General features: G+C 39.1%; 4 protein-coding genes and 1 pseudogene across 4 annotated transcripts; all 5 read right to left on the reverse strand.

Annotated features, from left to right (window-relative positions):
• Positions 1-406: 406 nt before the first annotated feature.
• Positions 407-1,440, reverse strand: LOC102778431 (leukotriene B4 receptor 1-like). The gene has a single exon (XM_035910467.2). It carries the CDS (start codon positions 1,394-1,396, stop codon positions 407-409), a length of 990 nt encoding a protein of 329 aa, XP_035766360.1. The 5' UTR covers positions 1,397-1,440.
• Positions 1,441-6,286: 4,846 nt separating this feature from the next.
• LOC118454673 (C-C chemokine receptor type 8-like) lies at positions 6,287-7,253 on the reverse strand. The gene has a single exon (XM_035910466.2). It carries the CDS (start codon positions 7,229-7,231, stop codon positions 6,287-6,289), a length of 945 nt encoding a protein of 314 aa, XP_035766359.2. The 5' UTR covers positions 7,232-7,253.
• A 4,795-nt stretch (positions 7,254-12,048) lies between these two features.
• LOC118454672 (leukotriene B4 receptor 1-like) lies at positions 12,049-13,078 on the reverse strand. The gene has a single exon (XM_035910465.2). The coding sequence runs from the start codon at positions 13,021-13,023 to the stop codon at positions 12,049-12,051; it is 975 nt and encodes a 324-aa protein (XP_035766358.2). The 5' UTR covers positions 13,024-13,078.
• A 3,156-nt stretch (positions 13,079-16,234) lies between these two features.
• LOC148098387 (leukotriene B4 receptor 1-like) lies at positions 16,235-16,898 on the reverse strand (annotated as a pseudogene).
• A 4,751-nt stretch (positions 16,899-21,649) lies between these two features.
• Positions 21,650-22,715, reverse strand: LOC118454671 (leukotriene B4 receptor 1-like). The gene has a single exon (XM_035910464.2). The coding sequence runs from the start codon at positions 22,622-22,624 to the stop codon at positions 21,650-21,652; it is 975 nt and encodes a 324-aa protein (XP_035766357.2). The 5' UTR covers positions 22,625-22,715.
• Positions 22,716-24,112: the final 1,397 nt, after the last annotated feature.

A 24,112-nucleotide genomic window follows, 5' to 3' on the forward strand; every position in this document is an offset into this window, starting at 1 on the left:
AGAATTGAGAAAAAAGAAAATCAAAACAAGAAAAGAAAAGAATCCGTCACTCTGTATTTCCATAAGAACTAATGTGCAAAAAAAGCAAAAAAAGAAAGAGAAAATGGAGATTATACCATAAATTAAGGTAATAATTGATTGCCTATAATGGTGTTTCATTTAATATGTACATTGATTCTTTTTAGTGTTAAGTGTTTCCATAAATCTTTTCCACAAAGATGTATTTCCTCTGTCTGAGGACCAGCTGTAATCAGCACACAGATGATTTGAGGCAGGATGTTGCTTAACCTCAAAGTTCGTTACACCAGCAATCACCAACAGCTGTCTGTGATAGAGTGGACGGCACACTGTGTGTATCAGTGGGATAGAGGAGATTTTTCTGACTTAATTTCCCAATCAGCTTTTGTCATTGAGTTGCGTCTCCAGCAGTGAGATCTGTGGACATAGTTTGGGAAAATCTGAACTTCTGTATGAAAAGTTGAGCAGCTTTGTGGCACAGGCTGGACAAACGATTAGAAGTAAAGGCATACAGGAGTGGATTCAGGGCACTGTTTACAAATATTATTGCTGCAACAGTGCGCCTACTGTCATCACAAAATTTCAGCAGGCCCTCGTTCTTTAGGGAAATCGCTGCCATGCTAATTACATTAATGACAAGATATGGCGCCCACAGGACAACCAAGGTCACGGTGATGCTGGTAATCAGTCTGGTGGTCTGTGGATTGTTGAAAAGTACTGCCCGACTCACTTTTCTGTACAGATTGATGTATGAAAAAACAATGACAGAAAGCGACACAAATCCTACAAGAGTCTCTGACATCACCACAGCCATCCTTTTTGCCATCCATCCACCCTCGAAGGAGTATTGATTACTGCATGTTGTCCATCGCTGATCTTCAGATAACTGTCGAAAGACTAAAGCAGGAGTGGACAGGATCATTGAAGCCAGCCAGAGCGGAAGCAGCAGCATCTTTGCTCTTACCCTATTTAAACTCCTCTGCAGGTGAACGACCTGAAGGTATCGCTGGACACTCAGCACAGTTAAAGTCAGCAGACTGGTATAAAGACTGCAATACACAAAATATGTTATGATTTTGCAGCCCACCAGCCTAAAGGTCCACCCATAGAGGTATGAGTAAATCCACAGTGGAAGGGTAACCAAGCAGAGCAGGTCTGACACAGCCAGACTCAGCATCAAACTTTGACTCAAACTGGACATGTTCTCCCAGTTTGGCTTGAGAATGATCACAGCAACGTTTCCAGGGAATCCCATCAGGAAGCAGATGGACATCACTACTGCAGGAACAAGACCGCTGGAGTCCAAGGAAGGATGAGGTGAATCTCCAGGAGAGGAAGAGATTTTAGAAGTAACCATGGTGGAGTTGAATTGTGCCATGCTGCAAACTTGCTGACTGTTGTGCACTGAACAAGTGATGATGATGATAAATGTGCAGCCACATGAACAAGTCGTTACTTTTGATGAAGTCAAAGAGGAACTTATAACAAGGATACTGTGATGCTGATCCAAACATTTGCATTGATGGTTTCAGGATTTTTGCATGACTCTTTCTATAAATCTTTGCATTTATTTCCATTTATTCAGAGAGCACCAGTGTAAGAACATCTAGAAACATAAATTAAACTTTATCACTTTGATGTCATCAAATTGTAGATTTTCTACAATTTGAGCCATTAAACATCATAGAAGCCTAGAAATGTGGGTGGACAGCTATGTTTTGTTGTTGTTGTTGTTGTTGATGTTGTTTTTTACAATGAGGACAGCATTTAGTGGGAGCTGTGGATGTGTTTATTTTATTTCCAGCTGGGCATTTCTGGACTTTTGCATTTTTGTATCCAAGCATATTTGCATGTCTTTCGCTAACTTTCACATGAGCTTTTTTTAGACATAGAGTGGAAAATGAAACCACATCAAATGTTTTTTCCACCCACAAATCATCATAAGATTTTTGTTGTTGCTGTTGTTTTTTTAACTGTCATGGTCCTGAGTCTGACGACTCAGTGTTTTGTGTTTGCGTCTGGCCGGGCAATAACATGTGTGAGGCACAAGCTCATTATTAGCTCATTCCCTCTCTTATCCTGTTCATCTTAGTCTTGTCTCTGTCTGTTCTTCCTACCATCCCCTATATGTAGTCTGTCATGTCCCCATGCTTGTTTATCTTTTGTCTATGCCAAGTTTGTGTGTCTTAGCATAAACACTCACTGTTTACTAGAGACAAAGACCATATCTATAATCACACTCTTGGTTATCTGAATCTCCAAAGACTGTTATTTCTTCTGAGCTAATCCCTCCACTAATCTTAACCCCAGGGTGAGAGCAGCCAGGCCAGGTTCCAGCCAGTCCCTGAACCTTTCCTTGTTCCTAAGGTGAGGCTGTCCGATACCCAGCTTGTCCCTGAAACTCTCAAGGTGAGATCAGTTGGGGTCTATTCTGTCCATACACTCGTCCATCTTCCTAGGGTGAAGGTAAAAAAAAAAGACCCAGGAGGTGAGATGGTGGTTTATCAACTTTGCTCAGTGGCAAAGACATCTGATGATTTGATGTATCAGAACTGTTATGTGCAGGCCGGTGTACCAGGTGTTTACATCTGAGTCAGACAGGAAGCAGGACATGCACGCAGTAAAGGGAAGTTGCAGAAGAGGGTGGCTGGGGTGTTTTCAAGCCATAGGTGGAAATTGAGGAGCGTGAGCAGAGGGACTTAAATGATGCATTGAGATTCACACCTATAAAATATCCCAAGATCTGCCACTGGATCCTTGAAGTCTTTGTAAATACATCTGAACATTGTGAGATTATTATATTATCTTATGCCACGTTATACCCCTAATTAAAGATTGTGAAATCATTATGTAGTTTTAGTTTGCATTATTCTCCTGACGTAGAAGAAGGTGACAACTAGTACAGTTATTAAACTGATTTGTATTACATTAGATTGCCGATTTATGGTGAATGAATGATATTGTTTTATGATGCATGCTACTGCTACGTTATAAGAAATATCGTTTTCAGAGTCTGTCTGATTAGAAAAGAACAGAACATACTGCACAGGAAGCCAAGGTTATAACTTAGGCTCACTGAGAGAGAGAAAGAATGTGGATGTTTAGGTTTTATGACTTTGGAGGGGGGCTGAAGGTATAAGAATGTGAGAAACACTCAGACACGACGAGATCAGGAGCGCTCATCTCCCCTCCGGATGGTTTATCCTCAAAAGTGTTGTATGGAATAATGAGAATTGTATGGAATAAAATTATTGTTGATTGAGCATTTATACACCGAGTGTTGTCCTTCCTTCAGCCCAAAGATCAAAGAACTGAGAATTTAACAACATACAAAGCAGTGGGGTTATGGGAGGCAAAGACCTGGTGTGACTTTGCAAGAAAGATTTTTGAAGCTGGACAGCCGTCACGGTCCTGGGTCTGTGACCCAGTGTTTTGTGTTGTTTATTATTAGTCTTTGCTTTTGTGTTATTTAGAGTTCTTAGTCTTTTGGTTTCTCTCTTTGTCTCCCCTGTCGGCCGTATCCCCTTGTCAAGCCCGCGTCTCTGTGTTATGTTTCCTGTTTTACTTTGACAGTCTGCATCCTGTTAATGTTTTCAGTTTTGCTTCCCCTTGTTCGTGTCATGTTTGATTACTCCCAGCTGTGCTCTACTCCTTTGTCTCGTTCCCTCGTTATCCCACTGCGTATTTAAGCCCTGTGTTTTCCGATCTCCTCATTCCATGGTGTGTGTTCTGCCTTAAGTTAGGCGACGTTCACACTGCAGGCGAAAGCGAATCAAATCTGACTTGTTTGACCATATGCGACCCATATCAGATCATGGTATGACAGTTTGAACAGCACAAATCCGATATTTACAAATCCGACTTTGGCCACTTTCGTATGTGGTACTGAATCCGATACATATCTGATGTTTTAGAAAGCGACTGCTGTTTGAATGGTCATGTCGCATTAAATCCGTCTTTTATGTCACTGGCACAAGACAGACACCAATTATCAGTGCCGGAGAAGACAAACGAGAAAGTATGGTGGTGGAAACTGGAGACGGAGCGAGTCAATGGACAGAAAGTGAGGTTTTGGACTAGTTTAGCATATGGGGAGACAATTCTATTCAAGCTAAACTTGAATAACTAGCTCTGTAGCTGCCATTTTTACTTCCGTAAACAGAGCGCGTTGTGTGTGACGTCTTCTTTTGCGCATGCCGGCTACTTTGAGGGCCGTGAACCGTTCACACTAGAGCGTGTTTGCTGTCATATTTTAATTCTAGTGTGAACAACCAGACAAAAAAAATCGGATTTGATCAAAAAATCGGAATTGAGCATTCAGACCTCCAGTGTGAACATAGCCTTAGTTTCTGTTTTTTGCCCTCCCGCAATAAAAGCTGAGTTTTGCGTTCACGTTTGCCTCCTGGAGTCTGCATTTTGGGTCCTCCATTCCTGTCTGCTGCACACAGTCCATGACAACAGCAGAATCTATTTACAGATTTACTGTAAATAAGAAGACTGAGGTAAGGTAATTATTTTGTAGATTTATACATATAACACAACAAAAAAAAAGAAAATCAAGTTGTTTTAAAATGTGAACATGATTGAATGTAATGTTTTTTGATACAAGAATGTGTGGAAGAAAAACGAACATGGCTAAAAGAAATAAAAAATGGTGTAAAATTCTGTTTAATAACAAGACGAGGAAGACCCTGCAGAAAATGACTTTTGAGAAAGTCATTAATGGACACAGAAGTACCTTTTCAAAAAAATAAGGGGAATTCTTTTCTGCTGCAATATTGTTTTCTTAGGTAAGGCATAATCAGTCAGTTGTTTTGTTTTTTGTTTTGGCTCATATTACCATAAAGTATCAAAGCCTCTACTGCGATCTAGTGGTAACGCATAATATCGCTATACAAGAGGCCAAAAGCAGCGAAACCAGATGATATTTTAAGCTGAAGAGTAAATACGCTAGAATAACAATTCTTCAACACGTCATGGGGCATTTCAGTGAAAGAACAATGCAGAGCTTTGTTGAGATTTTCCAGTGAATACAATCACAGAGGCGGTGAAAGAATTGAAGTGAGTGAAGCTTTCAAAAGTAAAAATACATTTCTCTAAAACCTTTTCTGAAGGAAGAACAGAACACACACAGGTACTCTGTAACTGTGCCAGATATAGTTGTACCTTTACAGGTTTTAGCTAAACAGTTGAGAAATGTGTATAATATGATGCACTGTAAAAAAACAAAAACAAAACTGTGCAACAGTACATAAAGCAATGCAAAATTAGTTCCACTTTAACCAATTACAACAGGGAAGTGATGTTAGTCTTATTTACTGCATCAGTATTAATAATCTCATGATATGAGTTGCAGGAGACAATTTAACTACTTTTTGTGTCGTTTCTACATTTAATGCATTTCTACATATTATATTACTTACATATGGTATTTGGGAAATTTACTTTATTATTGAGTGTTGTGGAAGTTTTCCATTTAAATAAAGCTGCAGACAAGCGGTGAGCGGTAGCTAACATTATTTAATCACAAACAAAGAACAGAAAACCCAAGCTTGGTGGAGAGCCTGCATGACCGCGGGGCAGACGTTCAGCAGTCTCTTCCTGAGCCTAGCATGGCTCCCAGTTAAATACCTTCTCCAGGAACAAAAGGCAGTACACAGCTGTTTCACACCTTAAGGTTCACACTCCCTTGCTACCTCCCAGAGTCATCGAAGAGACAAAAGATTCTTCCTGTGGAGTTGTCTGCTTCCCCCCAACTTCCTTACCAGACCCCCACCATCTGTCTAACTGCATGAGTGTGAGACATGCTAAAATCCAGTGGCACTAAGGCATTATACAATAAAATAATGTGATTAATACATAAATAAAAGAAATTCCTATACATTGAGTAAGGTCAATCTCTAGTTAGACAGCTGATCTCATCAAATCCTCGGGAACATAGATAAGCACAAACACATCATCAGAACTGGCAAACATTTCTCTAAGAAATATTAAAACAATTACAGAACATTTTCAGCTATAGTGAAGTCATTTTTCATTGTGCTCCCACTCTTACCAGGAAGAACACACAGCTGCTTCCTCTAATGTAATGGGTCTTTCAATTCTTTCAACATTTGTCTGCTTCCTTGTTAACAAACATGTGTTTTCACATTTAGAGCTTAAACCAAAAACTCATTGTGACAAATAGAGAGCACCACAACCTACATGTAACAGCAGGAGAGAAATCACTTGACCAAAAGATGCCTTTTCCAATGTCACAATGGGAAAATTAATTCAGATTTGGGGAATTTCTGAACTTCTGTATTAAGTGTTCAGCAAATTTTTGGCGCAGAGTTGTCAAACGGATTGAAGTGAAGGCATACAGGAGTGGATTCACTGCACTATTTATAAATGTTAGTGCTCCAACAATGCTCCAGCTATCTTCACAAAACTTCAGCAGTCCCTCGTTTTTCAAGGAAATAGCTGCCACACCCAACACATTTATAGAAAGATATGGCATCCACAGGACAACAGAGGTCACAATTATCCTGGTAATTAGTCTGGTGGTCTGTGGATTGTTGAAAAACGCTGCCCGATTCACCTTTCTGCAGAGACGGATGTATGTAAACATTATGACAGAAAGTGAAAGAAATAATACAAGAGTCTCTGTCAACACCACAGCCAACCTCTGGCCATCAGAAGAGTGTTTATTTTTGCATTTTGTCCACTGTCGTTGTTCCACCAGCTTTCGAACTACCAACTCAGGAGTGGACAGGATCATTGCAGCCAGCCAGAGCGGAACCAGCAGCTTCCGTGCTTCAACCTGATTTAAACTCCTTTGCAGGTGAACGACCTGAAGGTAACGCTGGACACTCAGCAGAGTCACAGTCAGCAGGCTGACATAAATGGTGCAATACACAAAGTATGTAATGAGTTTGCAAGATGCCTCACCTATCATCCAGCTATTGAGGAAAGAGTAAATCCACACTGGAATGGTAAGCATGCAGAGCAGGTCTGACACAGCCAGACTAAGCATCAAACTCTGGGTCAGACTGGACATGTTCTGCCAGTTTGGCTTGAGAATGATGACAGCGATGTTTCCAGGGAATCCCAGCAGGAAGCAGATGGACAGCACCACTGTAGGAGCCATGCCTGTGGACCAGGAGGTGATGGGTGAATATCCAGGAGTGGAGGAAAAGTTAAGGGTATTCACTGTGGCGGTGAGTTGTGCCATGCTTCAAGCTTGCTGACAATATTGTGCACTAAGCAAGCTATTATAATAGATGTACCATCAGGTGAACAAGTTGTTCTCATTTGATGCTGTCAAAGGGGAACTAATAAGAAAGAAACTGTCGTGTTGACGTAAACACCTGCTGTCATTGTTTTCAGGATTTTACATGCCTTCTGTATGCATTCTGTCAACACCCAAACTTGATTCATAGTCCATATCTCTTAAGCTTGAGCATACGCTTTCATATTTAGGAGTTCATGCTATACAATTGGAGATTTTGCCATTTTTTTCCAACACTGACACATTTAAAAAAGGGAGAAATAATAATATCATATAATAAATCAAAATAAAGGCTGACAATACGAGACAAACAATAAAATCCCCGTCTGATAGTGATGGGCCACAATATTTCGAGGCTTTGAAGTATGTGTCAAGAAATCCAGGAAGTCCCTTATCAAGCATGTATTGAGGCTTGCTTGCAAATGAGAAGTGTAGGGACTAACGCGTTACAGTAACTACGTTATTATTGTGGTAACGAGCACGGTAACTAGTTATTATGCCAAAATCAGGAACGCGTTAATTGTTACTGGGATTTAGATGGGGTCGTTATTCGTTACTTCTTGTGGTGGCTATCGCAGAGCTTCCACAGATTCAGTAACATTAGCAAGTGGTGGAGGCCAGCAGGTGGATGAGGGAAAGGGGAGGCAGGAGGAGGAGAGACCCGAGGCGGCTGCCGGTCCGAGTGTCAGGAGAACTGAACTTCAGGTAAGAAGATATGACCTGATGTCTATCTGGGTCAGATAAAAAACAAGTTTAGGTGGAGTTTATTTTTGTTATGCTGACTTTTTCGTGCTGGGTACTAGCTAGCATGACGGAGTTTCTATACAGCTGGGTGGGTGCTATGATGTTACTGATGTTGAACTTTATTTTGTTCGTAAGGTTAATTATTAGAGTTGCCATAAAAAACAGAATCATCCTGTATTCAGAGAAAATATTACGCGTTTCGTATTGAGGTGAAAAGGAACACAGTTTGTCCCGGAGTTATTCTGTTTCTTTACGCTGTCAGCTGCCTCTTCTTCTCTAATTCTCTCCCCCTCCCTCTCCTGTTGCTACTTCAATCATGAAACTGATCAATGATCAGCTGATCGGGTTTTCTCTCTTGTTTGTTTATCGCTCACTTTGCGCCAGAAAGAGGAAACCAGCAGATGTTGCGTTAAATAACAGCAGCACGTTTAAGCTTGATCAGCTGTTGTTAGAATTTATTTAATATTAATTTCTAGTATCAGCTGATGTTTGCTGGAGCCACAGCTGTAAAAGCTGCTGGTCATTATGTCAGTTTGGATATGTGGTGAGAGGGAAACATGAAGATGAAACCAGGAGATGTCCTTACTGAATCATCAGAGTGGAACAGGTGATGGAGAAACAGGTTTACCTTTTAGGTGACATGAATAAGTTGAAGGGAAGTTCTGAACTGTTTCTGAGAGACAAATAACACCAGGATCCTTTTCTATGTAGCTGACAGCTGGTAACTGTGCAGGGGCATTGACAGGGAAACGGGGGCACAAAGAAATACTTTTCTTTCTTATTCTCATTTATCTAGCTTTTAACAAATAATTATCTAAATCTTACAGCAAACGATCGATAGATTGATACATATATACCATCAGAACAGTGTACATCACTGTCACAACAGCGTTTGTTTTCATTCAAAGGCTTTATGATTTTTCCTAATCAAAATGCCCGGGCCAATTTTTTGTCCCAGTCCAGCCCTGTATGCAACTCATCTGCAGTCTGGTGTTACCTGTATCTTCCTATTCCGAAGGCAAAATTTCCGAGTTCTGAGTACAATCGAAAGCACCACGACTGCAGTTTTCGTGTTGGATGTAAAAAGCGCACATGACGCTGTGACGTAGGCTAGAATCATGGCGGCGGTCAATGACGGTCCAGCCGTGGGATTTCTCTCGTGGAAATATGCAGATTATTTTTTCCTTTCTATTGGTAGGTGGCACAGTGCACTTGTGGCAAGTAAGCAAGCTAGTAGACTGGCGCTCTTGCTGGGTATCCAGTTATGGAAGCAACACATTAACAAGAGAATTCTGAGTAAAACCAAAGTTACTTTCCCTAGTAACTAGTTACTTTGAAAGTAACGAGTAACTTGAAGTAACTGACTTACTTTTGATAGAAGTAACTAGTAATGTAACTAAGTTACTAATTTAAAGTAACTTACCCAACACTGCAAATGAGTGACATCATTGATGACGTCTGAAGCCTCACTGATTCAGGAATTAGTTTGATCACTGTTGATATTTATCAACATATATAAAGGGATTCCCTCAACATTCCTGTGTCAGTGTTCATATTGGAATTTCGCCAGTTTGCCTGTGTAATAGAAGAGCTTGTTTCCATGGAGTCTGCTAAAAGAAGAAAGATTGAAGAGGTGAAGAGCTGCTCCACCCATGAGGTGATCTCTACCAATAAAGTATTACAAATAATATGCCTGTAAATAATGAAATGTGTTACTACTATAATATACACAAGTCTGTTTTCTTTTTTTCAGTCCATTGGGAAGTGTTTATTGTGTGTCAATGGCAACAACACTGCATCTATGGGTATCATCTAGGCAAGATTACTGTGGGATAGTTGTGCACTCCTGCCACTCAGCACAATGTGAAACAGTTTCTCCAAAGCCAGAGTGGTTATTAGCAAAAAGAATAACTGAGTCTAAGCACAGTGAAAAAAATATAATATCTTGATAAAAATGATAAAAGTCAACATCCGCCCAGTATTCATTAGCACAATCTCATCATTTGAAAAGACTGCGATTATGACATCAACATCTCATGTCATGGATTTGGATTGGATTTATTCAAAAATATACTGAAATCATACTAACAAGGTTTTTGACATTGATAGACTTCTACTACTATCAACTGCACATCAATCAAAAAACATGTTTTTGATAAATGAATGAGCCACTTACAATCAAGTTAGAGTGTTTTTTTGTTTTTTTTTTCTAGGCAGTGATTACGTCTATGTTGACACTGTTGCATGACAGCCAAAACGGCGTCACAAATAATTGAAATGACAATAAAGGTTTTGACCAGCAGGGGGGTATGTTTGCACATGAAGCCTTAAGAAACTAACCTTTTTTTAAATCATTTAAATGGAAAGCTAAAAGTCTCCATGAGGCTTCATCTGTTACTATCTGACACCATGTTTAAATATCCATTTATTATAACCGTGCTATTTTACATGGAAGCATTAGTATCAGCATCAACAGGGGTGAGTCTAAAAGGGGGCATCGGGTGTACTAGACCATATTTATTTAATGGCTTTCGTAACCAAACAAAGCAATTGTCTTTATTATCTCACATCAGTATAATTTTATATGAATTAAGCATATTTCACAAAATTTTCAGTAATTATTAAATTGTTGTGTGTGGACATCGGGAACATTCTAAAATTGTTGTAAAAACATCAATAACTAATTTTAGGGGAGGAAAAAGGATCATTCACAATGTGCACCAGGCACAACTGTACATGTTGCATCTGCAAGGCAAATATAAGAAACTTAAGTTCAGTATCAGTAGCTAATATAACACACTACCTTTACTCTAGTTAACAGAGGTGTCAACTAACCATTTTTTAACTACTGAACCAACCCTTTACTTTCATAATATTCAGAGGAGAGTGGGCTTGCTACCAAAGTTAATGACTGAGGTAATGTTAGTGGTTTCAGTTTTTTAGCTGCTTGTACCCAATAGTTAGGATTCAGTACACATGCCTCTTTAAATTTAGACAGATGTATCTATTCTAATGTGTCCTTCACTCATACAGACTTGTTATTGTTTCTTTCAGTAGATTCATTATGACTTGTTGGTGTCAAGTCAAACTTACCTTACTTACCAAAAAGGTAAATTTCAACCACAAGCATTTTAAGGATGTTCAGAAATTACACATCTCAGTGCTGTGGTGTGCTACACCTGGTTACACTTAACTACTGCTTTGGTGAAGGAATAATGTATCTATCTATCTATCTATCTATCTATCTATCTATCTATCTATCTATCTATCTATCTATCAAGCATTATTAGGATATTATCAAGCGATTAATTCATCATTTAAATAGCATTACCCCTCCTTGGTATCCTACTTATAAATACCCATATTTTATTATGACTATTATAACGACTATGGTTTTTACTAGCAGTAACTGTACATAGTTAAACAACGTACAGCAGTGATGGTGTACATGGTTTTTGGTATTAGTAACAGATGGATAAACATATTTATTTATAAATGAAATACCAAGGAGGAGTAATGATATATAAATGATGAATTAAGCACTCACTACAACCATACTAATACTTACTAATGCTTAATAGTGATACATTATTGTAAAGTGTTACTATTTTTTATTAAAATACACACAAAACCCCATTAGACAGTTAGTATAATAAAAAACAAACATAGGATTGCTGTATTTTTAAACCCATTTACTAGTTTAATAAAAGTATTTAGACTTTTATTTAATGGGTGTGATACTATTATGACATTAATTATGGATTAAAAGTAAAAGTATAACATTGCATATAAGATACATAATAAAATCCAACAGCACTGTAATGTTAGGTCTGATTAATTGTATTAGAACAGTGATTGGCGATATTATTAGGTAATTTTGTTGTTTACACACAATTATTTTGCTGTATATTTCTGTTGTTGTTGTTTTACAGTGCAGGACAGAGAAGATCCAGCATCACAGGGGGAAAATCATTTGAAAAAAAAAAATCTAAATAATTAAAGAGCTTTCAACGTTGTCATCTTACGTCTGAAACTGTATTTGCTGACTTAGATTGTGGGGGAATTCTGAGCTTCTGCATTAAATGTTCAGCATTTTTTTGGCACAGAGTGGACAAACGATTAGAAGTAAAGGCATACAGGAGTGGATTCACTGCACCGTTTGCAAACGTTAGTGCTGTAACAGTGCCCCATGCTGCTTCGCAAAACTTCAGCAAGTCCTTATTGTTTAGGGAAATAGCTGCCACGCCCAGGACATTTATGGCAAGACATGGCACCCACACGACAAAAAAGGTTACAATGATGCTGGTAATGAGTCTGGTGGTCTGTGGATTGTTGAAAAAGGCTGCCTGATTCACCTCTCTGTAGAGGCAGATGTATGAAAAAACATTGACAGAAACTGAAACAAAACCCACCACTATCTCTGTCAACAACACGGCCATTGACTGGTTCACCGAATAGTATTGATGTTTGCAATATGTCCAGTCTGACTGTTCTACCAGCTGTCGAACCACTAAAGCAGGAATGGACAGGATCATTGCAACCAGCCAGAGTGGAACCAGCAGCTTCCATGCTTGTACGTGGTTTAAATTCCTTTGCAGGTATACCACCTGAAAGTAACGCTGGACACTCATCACAGTCACAGTCAGCAGGCTGGCATAAATGCTGCAGTACCCAAAATATGTTATGATCTTGCAGCCCACCAGGCCCAGGGCCCAGCTGTTGAGTAAAGAGTAAATCCAAAATGGAACGGTAAACATGCAAAGTAGGCCCGACACAGCCAGGTTCAGCATCAAACTCTGGGTCAGACTGGACATGTTCTCCCAGTTTGGCTTGAGAATGATGACAGCGATGTTTCCAGGGAATCCCAGCAGGAAGGAGATGGACATCACTACTGTAGCAGCTATACCACTGTAGTCCCATGAAAAGTGGGGTGAATATCCAGGAGAGGAGGAGATGTTAGAAGTAACCACAGCATTGGTGAGCTGTGCCATTCTGCAAGCTTCCAGGTAATGATGTGCTCTGAGCAAGTGATGATAATAAATGTCCTGTCACATGAACTGTCAAAGAGGAACTAACAACAAGGAAACAGTCGTTTCAATGTAAACATTTACACCCACGGTGTCAGGATTTTGCATGGCTCTTTTTATACATTTTTGAATTTATTACAGGTTATAACCATGTACCAAAGTTTGCTGCTGTTCCCACAAAAATGTGCAAAAATGTGTGAATAAAACTCAACCCAAATCCTGCAAATACTGTAAATGCTTTATGTCTGTAATACACATCATTTGTCAGTAAAACTTGAGAATTTTTATTTTTGCATTTATTTATTTTTGGATTTTGCATTTTTCTATCTATACACATTTGCATGTGTTTGTATAACTGGCATATTAGTTTTATTTACAAATTGAAAGGAAAAAAAGAACATTAATTTTTTCCAACCCATACATTATTGCTTTTTAGCCTATAACAACTATAATCAGGGTATATCAGCCTAAAGGAACAAGTGAAGTGATGAGGAATAATCTGTCTGAAATCCATATGTGGCTGTCATCAATGCATTACAGTAAATATCAGTCTCTCTAGTATTTCTATTCAACATGCACCAAAAAATGGGAGGATCATCTAAGGGAAAATGTTATCTATGAAGGTTCCCGGTCATTCAGGTCATCGTAGTCTAATGAGCTTGGAAAGAAAAGCATGTGGACTTCTTTAAGTTGCTTGAAGATGTTTCACCTCTCATCCGAGAAGTTTCTTCGGGGCTAGAGTCAAATGGTGGAGAGTCCTAGATTTAAGCTCTAGATTTAAGAGTTAAATTGTATTGATATAGCACTGAAACACAACACCATTTCTTTACCTTACAGCACATATACTGTAAGATAAAGACCCTACAGTAATATATAAAAAAAACAACCCTAATGATACCCTATGAGCGATCATTAGGTGACAGTGAGAAACAAAAACTGCCTTTCAACAAGAAGAAGCCTCTGGCAGAACGAGGCCATGTAGTGGATTGGTTGGGGTAAATGAAAAGAAATTAGACTTTCACTTAAAAAAAACTGCATCAACTAGTGTGAATTGGTTGATAAAATAGTGCAAGTTACAGCGCTGATACAAGCCTCTGTGTTTGTTCGGAGCAGTTTTGATTGTACAGTCTAACAGCTGCAGGAAGGAAGGACCTGCGGAAACGCTCCTTCATGCATCGAGGATGCAGCAGTCTGTCTCTGAAGGAGCTCTGCAGTTCAGTAACATTTACATGCATGGGGTGGGAGACTCTGTCCATCAGAGATGTTATTTTGGCCAGAGTCCTTCTGTCTCCCACCACCTGCACTGGGTCCAGGGTGCATCCCAGAACAGAGCTGGCCTTCCTGATGAGTTTATCCAACCTCTTCCTCTCAGCTGCCGATAAACCGCTACTCAAACATACAACACTGTAAAAAATGACAGATGCCACCACAGAGTCATAGAAGGTCTTTAAAAGCGCTCCCTGGGCTCCAAATGACCTCAGCCGCCTCAGCAGGTAGAGTCTGCTCTGACCCTTCCTGTAAAGAGTATCAGTGTTGTGGCTCCAGTCTAGCTTATTATTCAGGTGAACACCCAGGTACCTATACGAGTCCACTATCTCAATGTCCACTCCCTGGATGTTCACTGGTGTCAGTGTGGTGGGTCTGCATCTCCGGAAATCCACCACCAACTCCTTGGTTTTCCCGGCATTGATCAGCAGGAGGTTCTGCTGGCACCAGTCCACAAAGTCCAGAGTTCACTGTCTGTACTCTGAGTTGTCCTCACCTGTGATGAGGCCGACTATGCCAGTTGTCAGAGAACTTCTGTAGGTGGCAGCGTGGGGAGTTGATGGAGAAGTCTGCAGTGTAGAGAGTGAAGAGGAACGGTGCCAGCACAGTTCCCTGTGGGGCCCCCGTACTGCAGACCAGCGTATCAGAGACACAGCCCTGTGACCTCAATGCCCAATAAAGTATGATCATGAAAATCTAAGGAGCTTAGAACTGAAGCAGCTTCTCAGATGAGAGGTGAAACGTCTTCAAGCAACTTAAGAAGTCCAGAAGTTTTTCTTTCCAAGCTCCTGAGATTATCATGACCTGGATGACTGACAACGTACACAGACTTAGGGTCAGGAAAGTGATTACAATCAATATTATTCTGTTTATCTTCTTAAAACCTTCACAGGTGAGGAAAAAAATCTAATTGATATTATACTCTAACTTAAGGTAAGATTGTATCTAATTCATTAGAAAGTTTGAGTCTTTTGAGATGTCTCCTTTTCAACAAACATCTACAATATTTTCACAGTTGAGGACCAGTTGTCACAAAGCTGATTTGAAGGGAGATGCAACCCAGTATCACAGCAAACTAGAAATACTGGTCTACCCTGTTTATTTCATACTTTGCCTCTCCAAAGCATGAAACATAAATATATGTAGAAGTTTCGGTAATTTGCTGTAAGCTCCAGTAACAGCAGAGGGAGGTATTTTGTTTCAAGGCAACATGAAAATAATTTGAATAAAAATAGTTGTGTTTTATTTATTGATTTATTTCTTTATTGATTTACTTTTTTTGATAGTTTTGTATTTCTTGCATTTCATTGCTAAAAAATGTCACACTAGTTTTATTTACATGAATACATCCTTAGATTATTTGCAAAGAATGTTTTACATACAGATAATGAACATTTATTTTCATTTTTATTTTATTTTATTTATTTATTTATTTACACACCATTTCCAGTTGTTTGGAGCTGCAAAACCTCTGAATAGCTTATATCTATGTTATGATGATCAATATCACATTTGTGTTGTTGGAGGATAAGTACGATGTTGCATATATTTAACGTTATATTTCTTGCTCTTTGAGCTAGAGAGTAATAATAAAAATGTACACATGTCATTGTAATTTAAAATGAAATTTCAAATTCAAATAAAACACATCTGCTGGTCATTTAGCTCTTAACTGTTTCCACACACAGCTGATTTGAGAGGAGCTTATCTTGAACACTAAGTTCATCATTAAACCATTATTCACCAACAGCTCACTGTGACAAAAAGAAGTTACAACATCCTGTGCGTATGCGTACATTTCTAGTCTAAGCAGAGCAAAAAACAATTTCCCAAAGACCTTTCATTACTGAGGTGCTGCTTCTGCAGTGACATCTGCTAACTCAGACATATTTTGTGGAATTCTGAAGTTCTATCTTAACTGTTTAGCAATGTTTTGGCATAGAGTGGAGAAATGAATAGAGGTAAAGGCATACAAGAGTGGATTCACTGCACTATTTATAAATGTTAGTGCTTCAACACTGGTCCAGGTGTGCTTGCAAAGCTCCAGTAGCCTGTTATCTTTCAAGAAAATAGCTGCCACACTCAGTGCATTTATGACAAGATATGGCATCCACAAGAAAAAAAAAGGTCACAATGATGTTGGTAATCAGTCTGGTGGTCCGTGGATTGCTGAAAAAGGCTCCCCGATTCACCTTTATGTAGAGACTGATTTATGAAAAAACAATGACAGACAGTGAGACAAATCCTACAAGAGTCTCCATCAACATAGCCACTTCAGCCATTTGCTCCTGGGAAAAGTATTAATTTTGGCATTTTGTCCAGTGCGAGTTTTTTTTTACCAGCTGTTGATTGATTAATTCTGGAATGGACAGGATCATTGCAACCAGCCAGAGCGGAGCCGGCAGCTTGCTTGCTTCTACATGATCTAAATTCCTTTCCAGGTACACCACCCGAACGTAGCGCTAAACACTCATCACAGTCACAGTCAACAGGCTGCCATAAATGCTGCAGTGCACAAAGTACATTATGATCTTGCAGCCTGCCAGGCTTAAGAGCCAGCTATTGAGGACAGTAAATCAGCACTGGAATGATACCCAATTCCACTTGAAAGACCAATACAAAGTGGTGTACACGTGAGAAGTGGAACGAAAATCATACATGATTCCAAACATTTTTTACAAATAAATAACTGAAAAGTGGGGTGTGCGTAATTATTCAGCCCCCCGAGTCAATACTGTAGAACCACCTTTTGCTGCAATTACAGCTGCCAGTCTTTTAGGGTATTTCTCTACCAGCTTTGCACATCTAGAGACTAAAACTCTTGCCCATTCTTCTTTGCAAAACAGCTCCAGCTCAGTCAGATTAGATTGACAGCATTTGTGAACAGCAGTTTTCAGATCTTGCCACAGATTCTCGATTGGATTTAGATCTGGACTTTGACTGGGCCATTCTAACACGTGGATATGTTTTGTTTTAAACCATTCCATTGTTGCCCTGGCTTTATGTTTAGGGTCGTTGTCCTGCTGGAAGGTGAACCTCCGCCCCAGTCTCAAGTCTTTTGCAGACTCCAAGAGGTTTTCTTCCCAGATTGCCTGTATTTGGCTCCATCCATCTTCTCATCAACTCTGACCAGCTTCCCTGTCCCTGCTGAAGAGAAGCACCCCCAGAGCATGATGCTGCCACCACCATATTTGACAGTGGGGATGGTGTGTTCAGAGTGTTGTGCAGTGTTAGTTTTCCGCCACACATAGCGTTTTGCATTTTGGCCAAAAAGTTCCATTTTGGTCTCATCTGACCAGAGCACCTTCTTCCACATGTTTGCTGTGTCCCCCACATGGCTTGTGGCAAACTGCAAACGGGACTTCTTATGGTTTTCTGTTAACAATGGCTTTCTTCTTGCCACTCTTCCATAAAGGCCAACTTTGTGCAGTGCACGACTAATAGTTGTCCTATGGACAGATTCCCCCACCTGAGCTGTAGATCTCTGCAGCTCGTCCAGAGTCACCATGGGCCTCTTGGCTGCATTTCTGATCAGCGCTCTCCTTGTTCGGCCTGTGAGTTTAGGTGGACGGCCTTGTCTTGGTAGGTTTACAGTTGTGCCATACTCCTTCCATTTCTGAATGATCGCTTGAACAGAGCTCCGTGGGATGTTCAAGGCTTGGGAAATCTTTTTGTAGCCTAAGCCTGCTTTAAATTTCTCAATAACTTTATCCCTGACCTGTCTGGTGTGTTCTTTGGACTTCATAGTGTTGTTGCTCCCAATATTCTCTGAGACAACCTCTGAGGCCATCACAGAGCAGCTGTATTTGTACTGACATTAGATTACACACAGGTGCACTCTATTTAGTCATTAGCACTCATCAGGCAATGTCTATGGGCAACTGACTGCACTCAGACCAAAGGGGGCTGAATAATTACGCACACCCCACTTTTCAGTTATTTATTTGTAAAAAATGTTTGGAATCATGTATGATTTTCGTTCCACTTCTCACGTGTGCACCACGTTGTGTTGGTCTTTCACGTGGAATTCCAATAAAATTGATTCATGTTTGTGGCTGTAATGTGACAAAATGTGGGAAAGTTCAAGGGGGCCGAATACTTTTGCAAGCCGCTGTAAATCTAATTATTATAAGTTTGACGTATAATATTTCTTTAGCATGAATTATTGTAACAGTGCATCCTTTTATCAGTATTCTACTAGTGCATTGATACAGGAATGATTTTACAGGTACATGGAAGAAATCATCTTGGCATTGGAAGGATGATTGGTGACCAAAGGCTCTCCTGCAGTAGTTCTGACCCTTTGGGTGGACCATTTTTTTTAACAGTGGTGACAGCTGTTCAGAAAGCCTGAGGGAGCGTACAAGATTGCATTTCTTCTGCTTCTAAGGGCAAGACTAACAGAGTTACTCTAGGAAAGACCCTTTTTACTTAAACATACACCCACACACAAAGGGCCCCTGGATGGCCTGAAAAAAAAAAAAGGATATACAGATGGATGAACCAAATATCAGTGGAAGTGGAAGAACAATGGTGATCTTTATTCAGAAGTTCCAGGAACTATAATCACAGAGTGATGAAAACAAAAAATCATAAATAAAAAAGTAAAAGCTGAAAGTAAACTTTGAAAAGATTACAAATTTACTTCTCAGGGAGGCTCCATGCTGAATGACTTTAGCCTGTATAAAATAATATGAAGCACACACAGTTACTTTGTAACAGGTACAGTTCATACTTTAAAAGTTGAGACGCTACATAGGTGTTGCAAAAGTAAAACTATGCAATAGTATATAAACTAGTGACATTACAACCACCTGAACCGGGGAAGGAAATTATTAATATTTACATCAATAAAAATGATTAAAGTAATTCTAACTGATTTTTATCTGTTAATCATCTATTTCATTTTTGGGAAATATTATATTAATCATATACTAGTACAGTATTTGTAGCTAAGTTACTTGACTTTGTGTCATGTAATCGGGTGTGTGAAGTGAGGGCCCAAATGCAGGATGTAAAGGCAAAGGTAAAATGAAAAGATTAGAGATGGGATGTTTGACACTGAGGCTACAAAGCTTGTTTCACTTTGTTAAAGCAGACTTTAAAGCAGAGGTTTAAACTTTAAACAGAAAGAAAACTGTAATGATGGAGAACATGAATGGAAGAAAACAGTCCTGTGTCTGGGGACACTTCCACCTTTTATCACCCATAGAGGTTGGTGTTTCATTAATATAATATATATGATATGATGTTGCTAATTTTCTCCCTTTAAATAAATGCATGTTGTCCTGAACAACTGTTAAATCGTTTCTGACAAATGTGGCTGTTCAACTGACTAATCATTAAAATCAAAGCCTGTAACATACCTTTATTAATTTTTATATTATTTTGAATGTTTCAGTATTGTGTTTCAACATATTTCAAATTTAACTTCAGTACCTCATATTGTAATGAATATTATAAAAACACCTCCTATATGTTTCAGCATCTTTGCAGTTTCTTCCTGTTAAAACGGAGTGTCACCAAGCACTTGCTAATACTTGTTGTCTGTTGATGTTTTCTCTGTATAATTGCAGGGTTTTACAATATAAAGCGCCTTGAGGTGAGACTTATTGTGATTTAGCATTATGTAAATAAAACTGAACTGAACTGATGACATGATTTATAGACTTGTGCAGCACCCTCTCTGCCCTTCTTCTTGTCTATTTCTACCTCTTTGTTGTTAAGAATGGAGAAAGATGGTTAATTCTGGTGAAGGAGGAGCTCCAAAACAAACATTTATTCATTTTTTTCATTAATTGTTGTTTCCTCCTCTGTTTAGTTTCAATGCAGTTTTATTTATATGTCACCAAATCACAGGAGCAGTTGTCTCAAATCACTTTATACTGTATACTACACTTTATAACTGGTTTGTGGTGAAAAAAAAAATTACATTAACTCAGAATCTACACAAGCCTCTAAAATCGAAAAAGAAGAAAATTAAAAATATGGAGAAGCTGCTTTGATTGTCATGAACTTGCTGAATGGTAAGTATGAGCTGTTGTCACTGTCGTAGGTACGTATTAGTGATGTACGATGTGACTTTTCCATTCCGATCTAATAGCAAGTCAAATTCAGGCTGTATCGATGGTACTGATCTGATGCCAGTACAACTTATGTTTGGAAAATCAAAAGTAGTGTATTTAATTATGAATAATTATCATAGAAGAAATAAAAAAAATAGTACCAATCAAAAACAAATGTGACTGAATGAAAATAATAATACAGCTGAGAAACACCTTTTTAGATTTTATAGATCCATGTTATTTTAAAGCTATCTTATCTACAAAATATTTTGCGTTGTATTTTGGGATTTTTCAAGCCTACAGCAGTTGTTTTACTGAGAGTGCCCTGTATATTTTAAAGATACCTAGTCTACATAATCCACTTTTAATGCTCTACAATTTAAAAAAAAAAAAGAGAAAAAAAAGAAAAAAAAGGAAATCTGTGGTTTTAAGGATGTGGGGAATTCCCTCATTTAAACACAGATACAAAAACCTAAACCTAGATGCAAGTCACTTTCCAAAATTCAGCTACAGTGCTACATATTGCCAGCAGCTCCACATTTTGAGTGAGCACACATGAGCAGTGATGCATTTAGACAGTCGAAATTAGGATATCATTATGACAGACGGAAAAAGAAGTCGTTCCTACCAATCATTTAGACAATGCAGATATTATAGATACTTTCCATTATGTTCCTGTTAATCATAAACTACAAATTTTCCCCAATTTACTATGGGAATTTCTAGATAAGAGCTAGATTATTTCTAGAACATAACTATCTGGTATTATAATTGATATTTCAGCATCAATCCACAAACCAATAGTAGTAGCAGCCCCGAGGGGCTTAGTTGTCTCAGCAGGCTTCTTTGGAGTAGCTGGATGTAGTTTGCTTGGTTAAGGTTAGGGTTTAGGAATTCATGTAGCTGGAGACATGCTACACAGGTCCTCTGGCTAACAACTAATCTAAAGTCCAATCTGAACTATGATCATAAGAGTTATGACAGTTGATAAGAGTCAGTTAATGGGCCTCATAGCCTTCATAGCAGGTGAAAAAATATTTTAGAGAGTATGATATAAGCTAAGGGAAATTATATGTAATTAGATGTCATTTAATAGGTACTTTGATTTTTTTTTTTAATGCTGTTTGAATTCTCTGGTTGAGAACCAGCTCAACGAGTAAGTCCATTATCTGACCAATCGCAACAGCTTGCTGTGACAAATAGAGATGACCACACACTGTCTGTTTTCAGAGTAAAAATCATTTCTCAGGGAGCGTATATCAATGAGGTGCTGCTCCTGCAGTGACAGTTCTTGACTGAGACCGATTTCTGAACGTCCTTCTTAACTGGTTACCAATTCTTTGGCCCAGAGTGGACAAATGAATAGAAGTAAATGTGTACAGGAGTGGATTCATGGTACTACTTAGAAATGTTAGTGTTCCAACAGCGTTCCAGGTGTCTTCACAAAACTTCAGCAGGCTCTTATTTTTTAGGGAAATAGCTGCCACTGCTATCACATTTATGGCTAAATATGGCACCCATAGGCCAAAAAAGGTCACAATGATGCTGGTAATCACTCTCGTGGTCTGTTGATTGTTGAAGAAAGCTGCCCGATTCACCTTTCTGTAGATACTGGTGTATGAAAAAACAATGATAGAAAATAAAACAAAACCAACCAGTATCTCTGTCAACAACACAGCTATTGACTGGCCCTCTGAGAAGTATTGATGTTTGCAATAAAACCAATGTGGTTGTTCTACCAGCTGTCGAACCACTAAAGCAGGAATGGACAGGATCATTGCAGACAGCCAGAGCGGAACCAGCAGCAAGCTTGCTCCTACCTGAGAAAAACTCCTCTGCAGGTGAACGACCTGAAGGTAACGCTGGATACTCATCACAGTCACAGTCAGCAGGCTGCCATAAACGCTGCAGTACATGAGGTATGTTATGAGCTTGCAGCCCGCCAGGCTTAAGGTCCAGCTACAGACAAAGTAGTAAATCCATATTGGGAGGGTAGCCAAGCAGAGCAGGTCTGACACAGCCAGGTTCAGCATCAAACTCTGGGTCAGATTGGACATGTTCTCCCAGTTTGGCTTGAGAATGATGACAGCAATGTTTCCAGGGAATCCCAGCAGAAAGCAGGTGGACAGCACCACCACAGGAAGTAGATTCCTGGGTTCCAAGAAGAAATTAGGTGAATATCCAGGACAGGAGGAGATGTTATAGATAATATTGGTGGAGTTGAGTTGTGCCATGCTGCAAGCTTGCTTGCTCGGGTGTGTACTGAGCAAGTGATGATGACGATAAATGTGCAGTCAGGTAAACAAGTTGCTGTTGTTTGATGTAGTCAAAGAGGAACTGATAACAAGGAAACAGAGCTATGCAAAATCCCAAAGACACCTGCCACCATGTTTTCAGAATTTTGCATAACTCTTTCCACAAAAGGAAATATGGACACGAATAACTGGGAGTTTTGAATCTTTTTATTCATTTATTTTGCTAGTAGGAATCTTTTGGATTTTCCTTTTTGGTTTTTGTATTTAGCAGCACATTTGTATGTCTTTGGTGAAATGGAAAATTTCTTTTAGTTTGAGATGGAGTGGAAAATAAAAGCAAACATATCTTCTGTCTTGGACTATCTGAAAAGGACACAGTTTCTTGTCCGGTTTTTAGCTTTGTAACTCTGGAATATCGTCAGATCTTCAGCCTTTATTGCAATTCTGACATATTACCCTAAAGCCTAAAGTTTTTGTGCTGTTGAACTACATTTCAATTAGGCTGTTGCTTGGCTCTGTGGTCTCCACCAACAAGTCCTATCTGAACAGGATATAGTTCGTTGTTTGTGTTTGTTTGTGTAACTTGGACTTGAGTTAGAAAAAAACTAAATCCAAGGTTTTACCCACATCCCCTTACTCACACAAAGAGCTCTACTAATAATGTGACCTGCAATGCAAACATACATGGAGCTCAGAGTGGCACCCTCTGCTGCGCCCCTGACACGAGTACAATTCTCACTTCTCAGAAGGGAAATGAATGAATGAATGAATGAATGAAATAGCTCTTAGAGCCAGATCTTTGAATTGAACGATGGCATCCGGTTCCTGCCTGAGAGCTGGAGAAGCTTTACTTTCTTCTTTTCCAAAGTCACATCTCATTAGTCAATGACATGACATGTGGTGATGCCTGACTGTCCGCACCAAGCAGTCATTGGTCGACACTAAGCAGGAAGTGGAGGGGCAGGGTTACTTACCCAGGGCGTGCGCACACACACACACACACACACACACACACACACACACACACACACACACACACACACACACACACACACACACACACACGAGGGAGGGAGACAAGTGAGAGAGAAAGAAAGGAGGTTATTGGAAAGGTTAGAAGGGTGAAAAATTGAGTGATGGCTGGAAATAGTAAAATGTTTGATGCGTTTTGATTGCATGATTACAAATTACTTTGTAGTCTGAAGAATAGCTCGAACTGTTACCTAGATGCTGCTTTTTTCTTTGTTCACATAAATTAATCTATTTTTTGTTTTGTGATTCTCTATGGATTTTCTAAATACTATACATAATGAGAGACCGGATCTTTTTGTCAAATTGAGTAGGATATTATGGAAGACCAGAAGAGCCATCAAAATGAAGAATTTTGTGCTTCAGTAATGAACTCTGCAATCAAATATGGATTAATTAATTAATTCATTCATTTTTAATTATTGTATGTATTTATTT

Source organism: Neolamprologus brichardi, chromosome 15, assembly GCF_056152115.1.
Source record: "Neolamprologus brichardi isolate AB-2024 chromosome 15, ASM5615211v1, whole genome shotgun sequence".
Lineage (NCBI taxonomy): Eukaryota > Metazoa > Chordata > Actinopteri > Cichliformes > Cichlidae > Neolamprologus > Neolamprologus brichardi.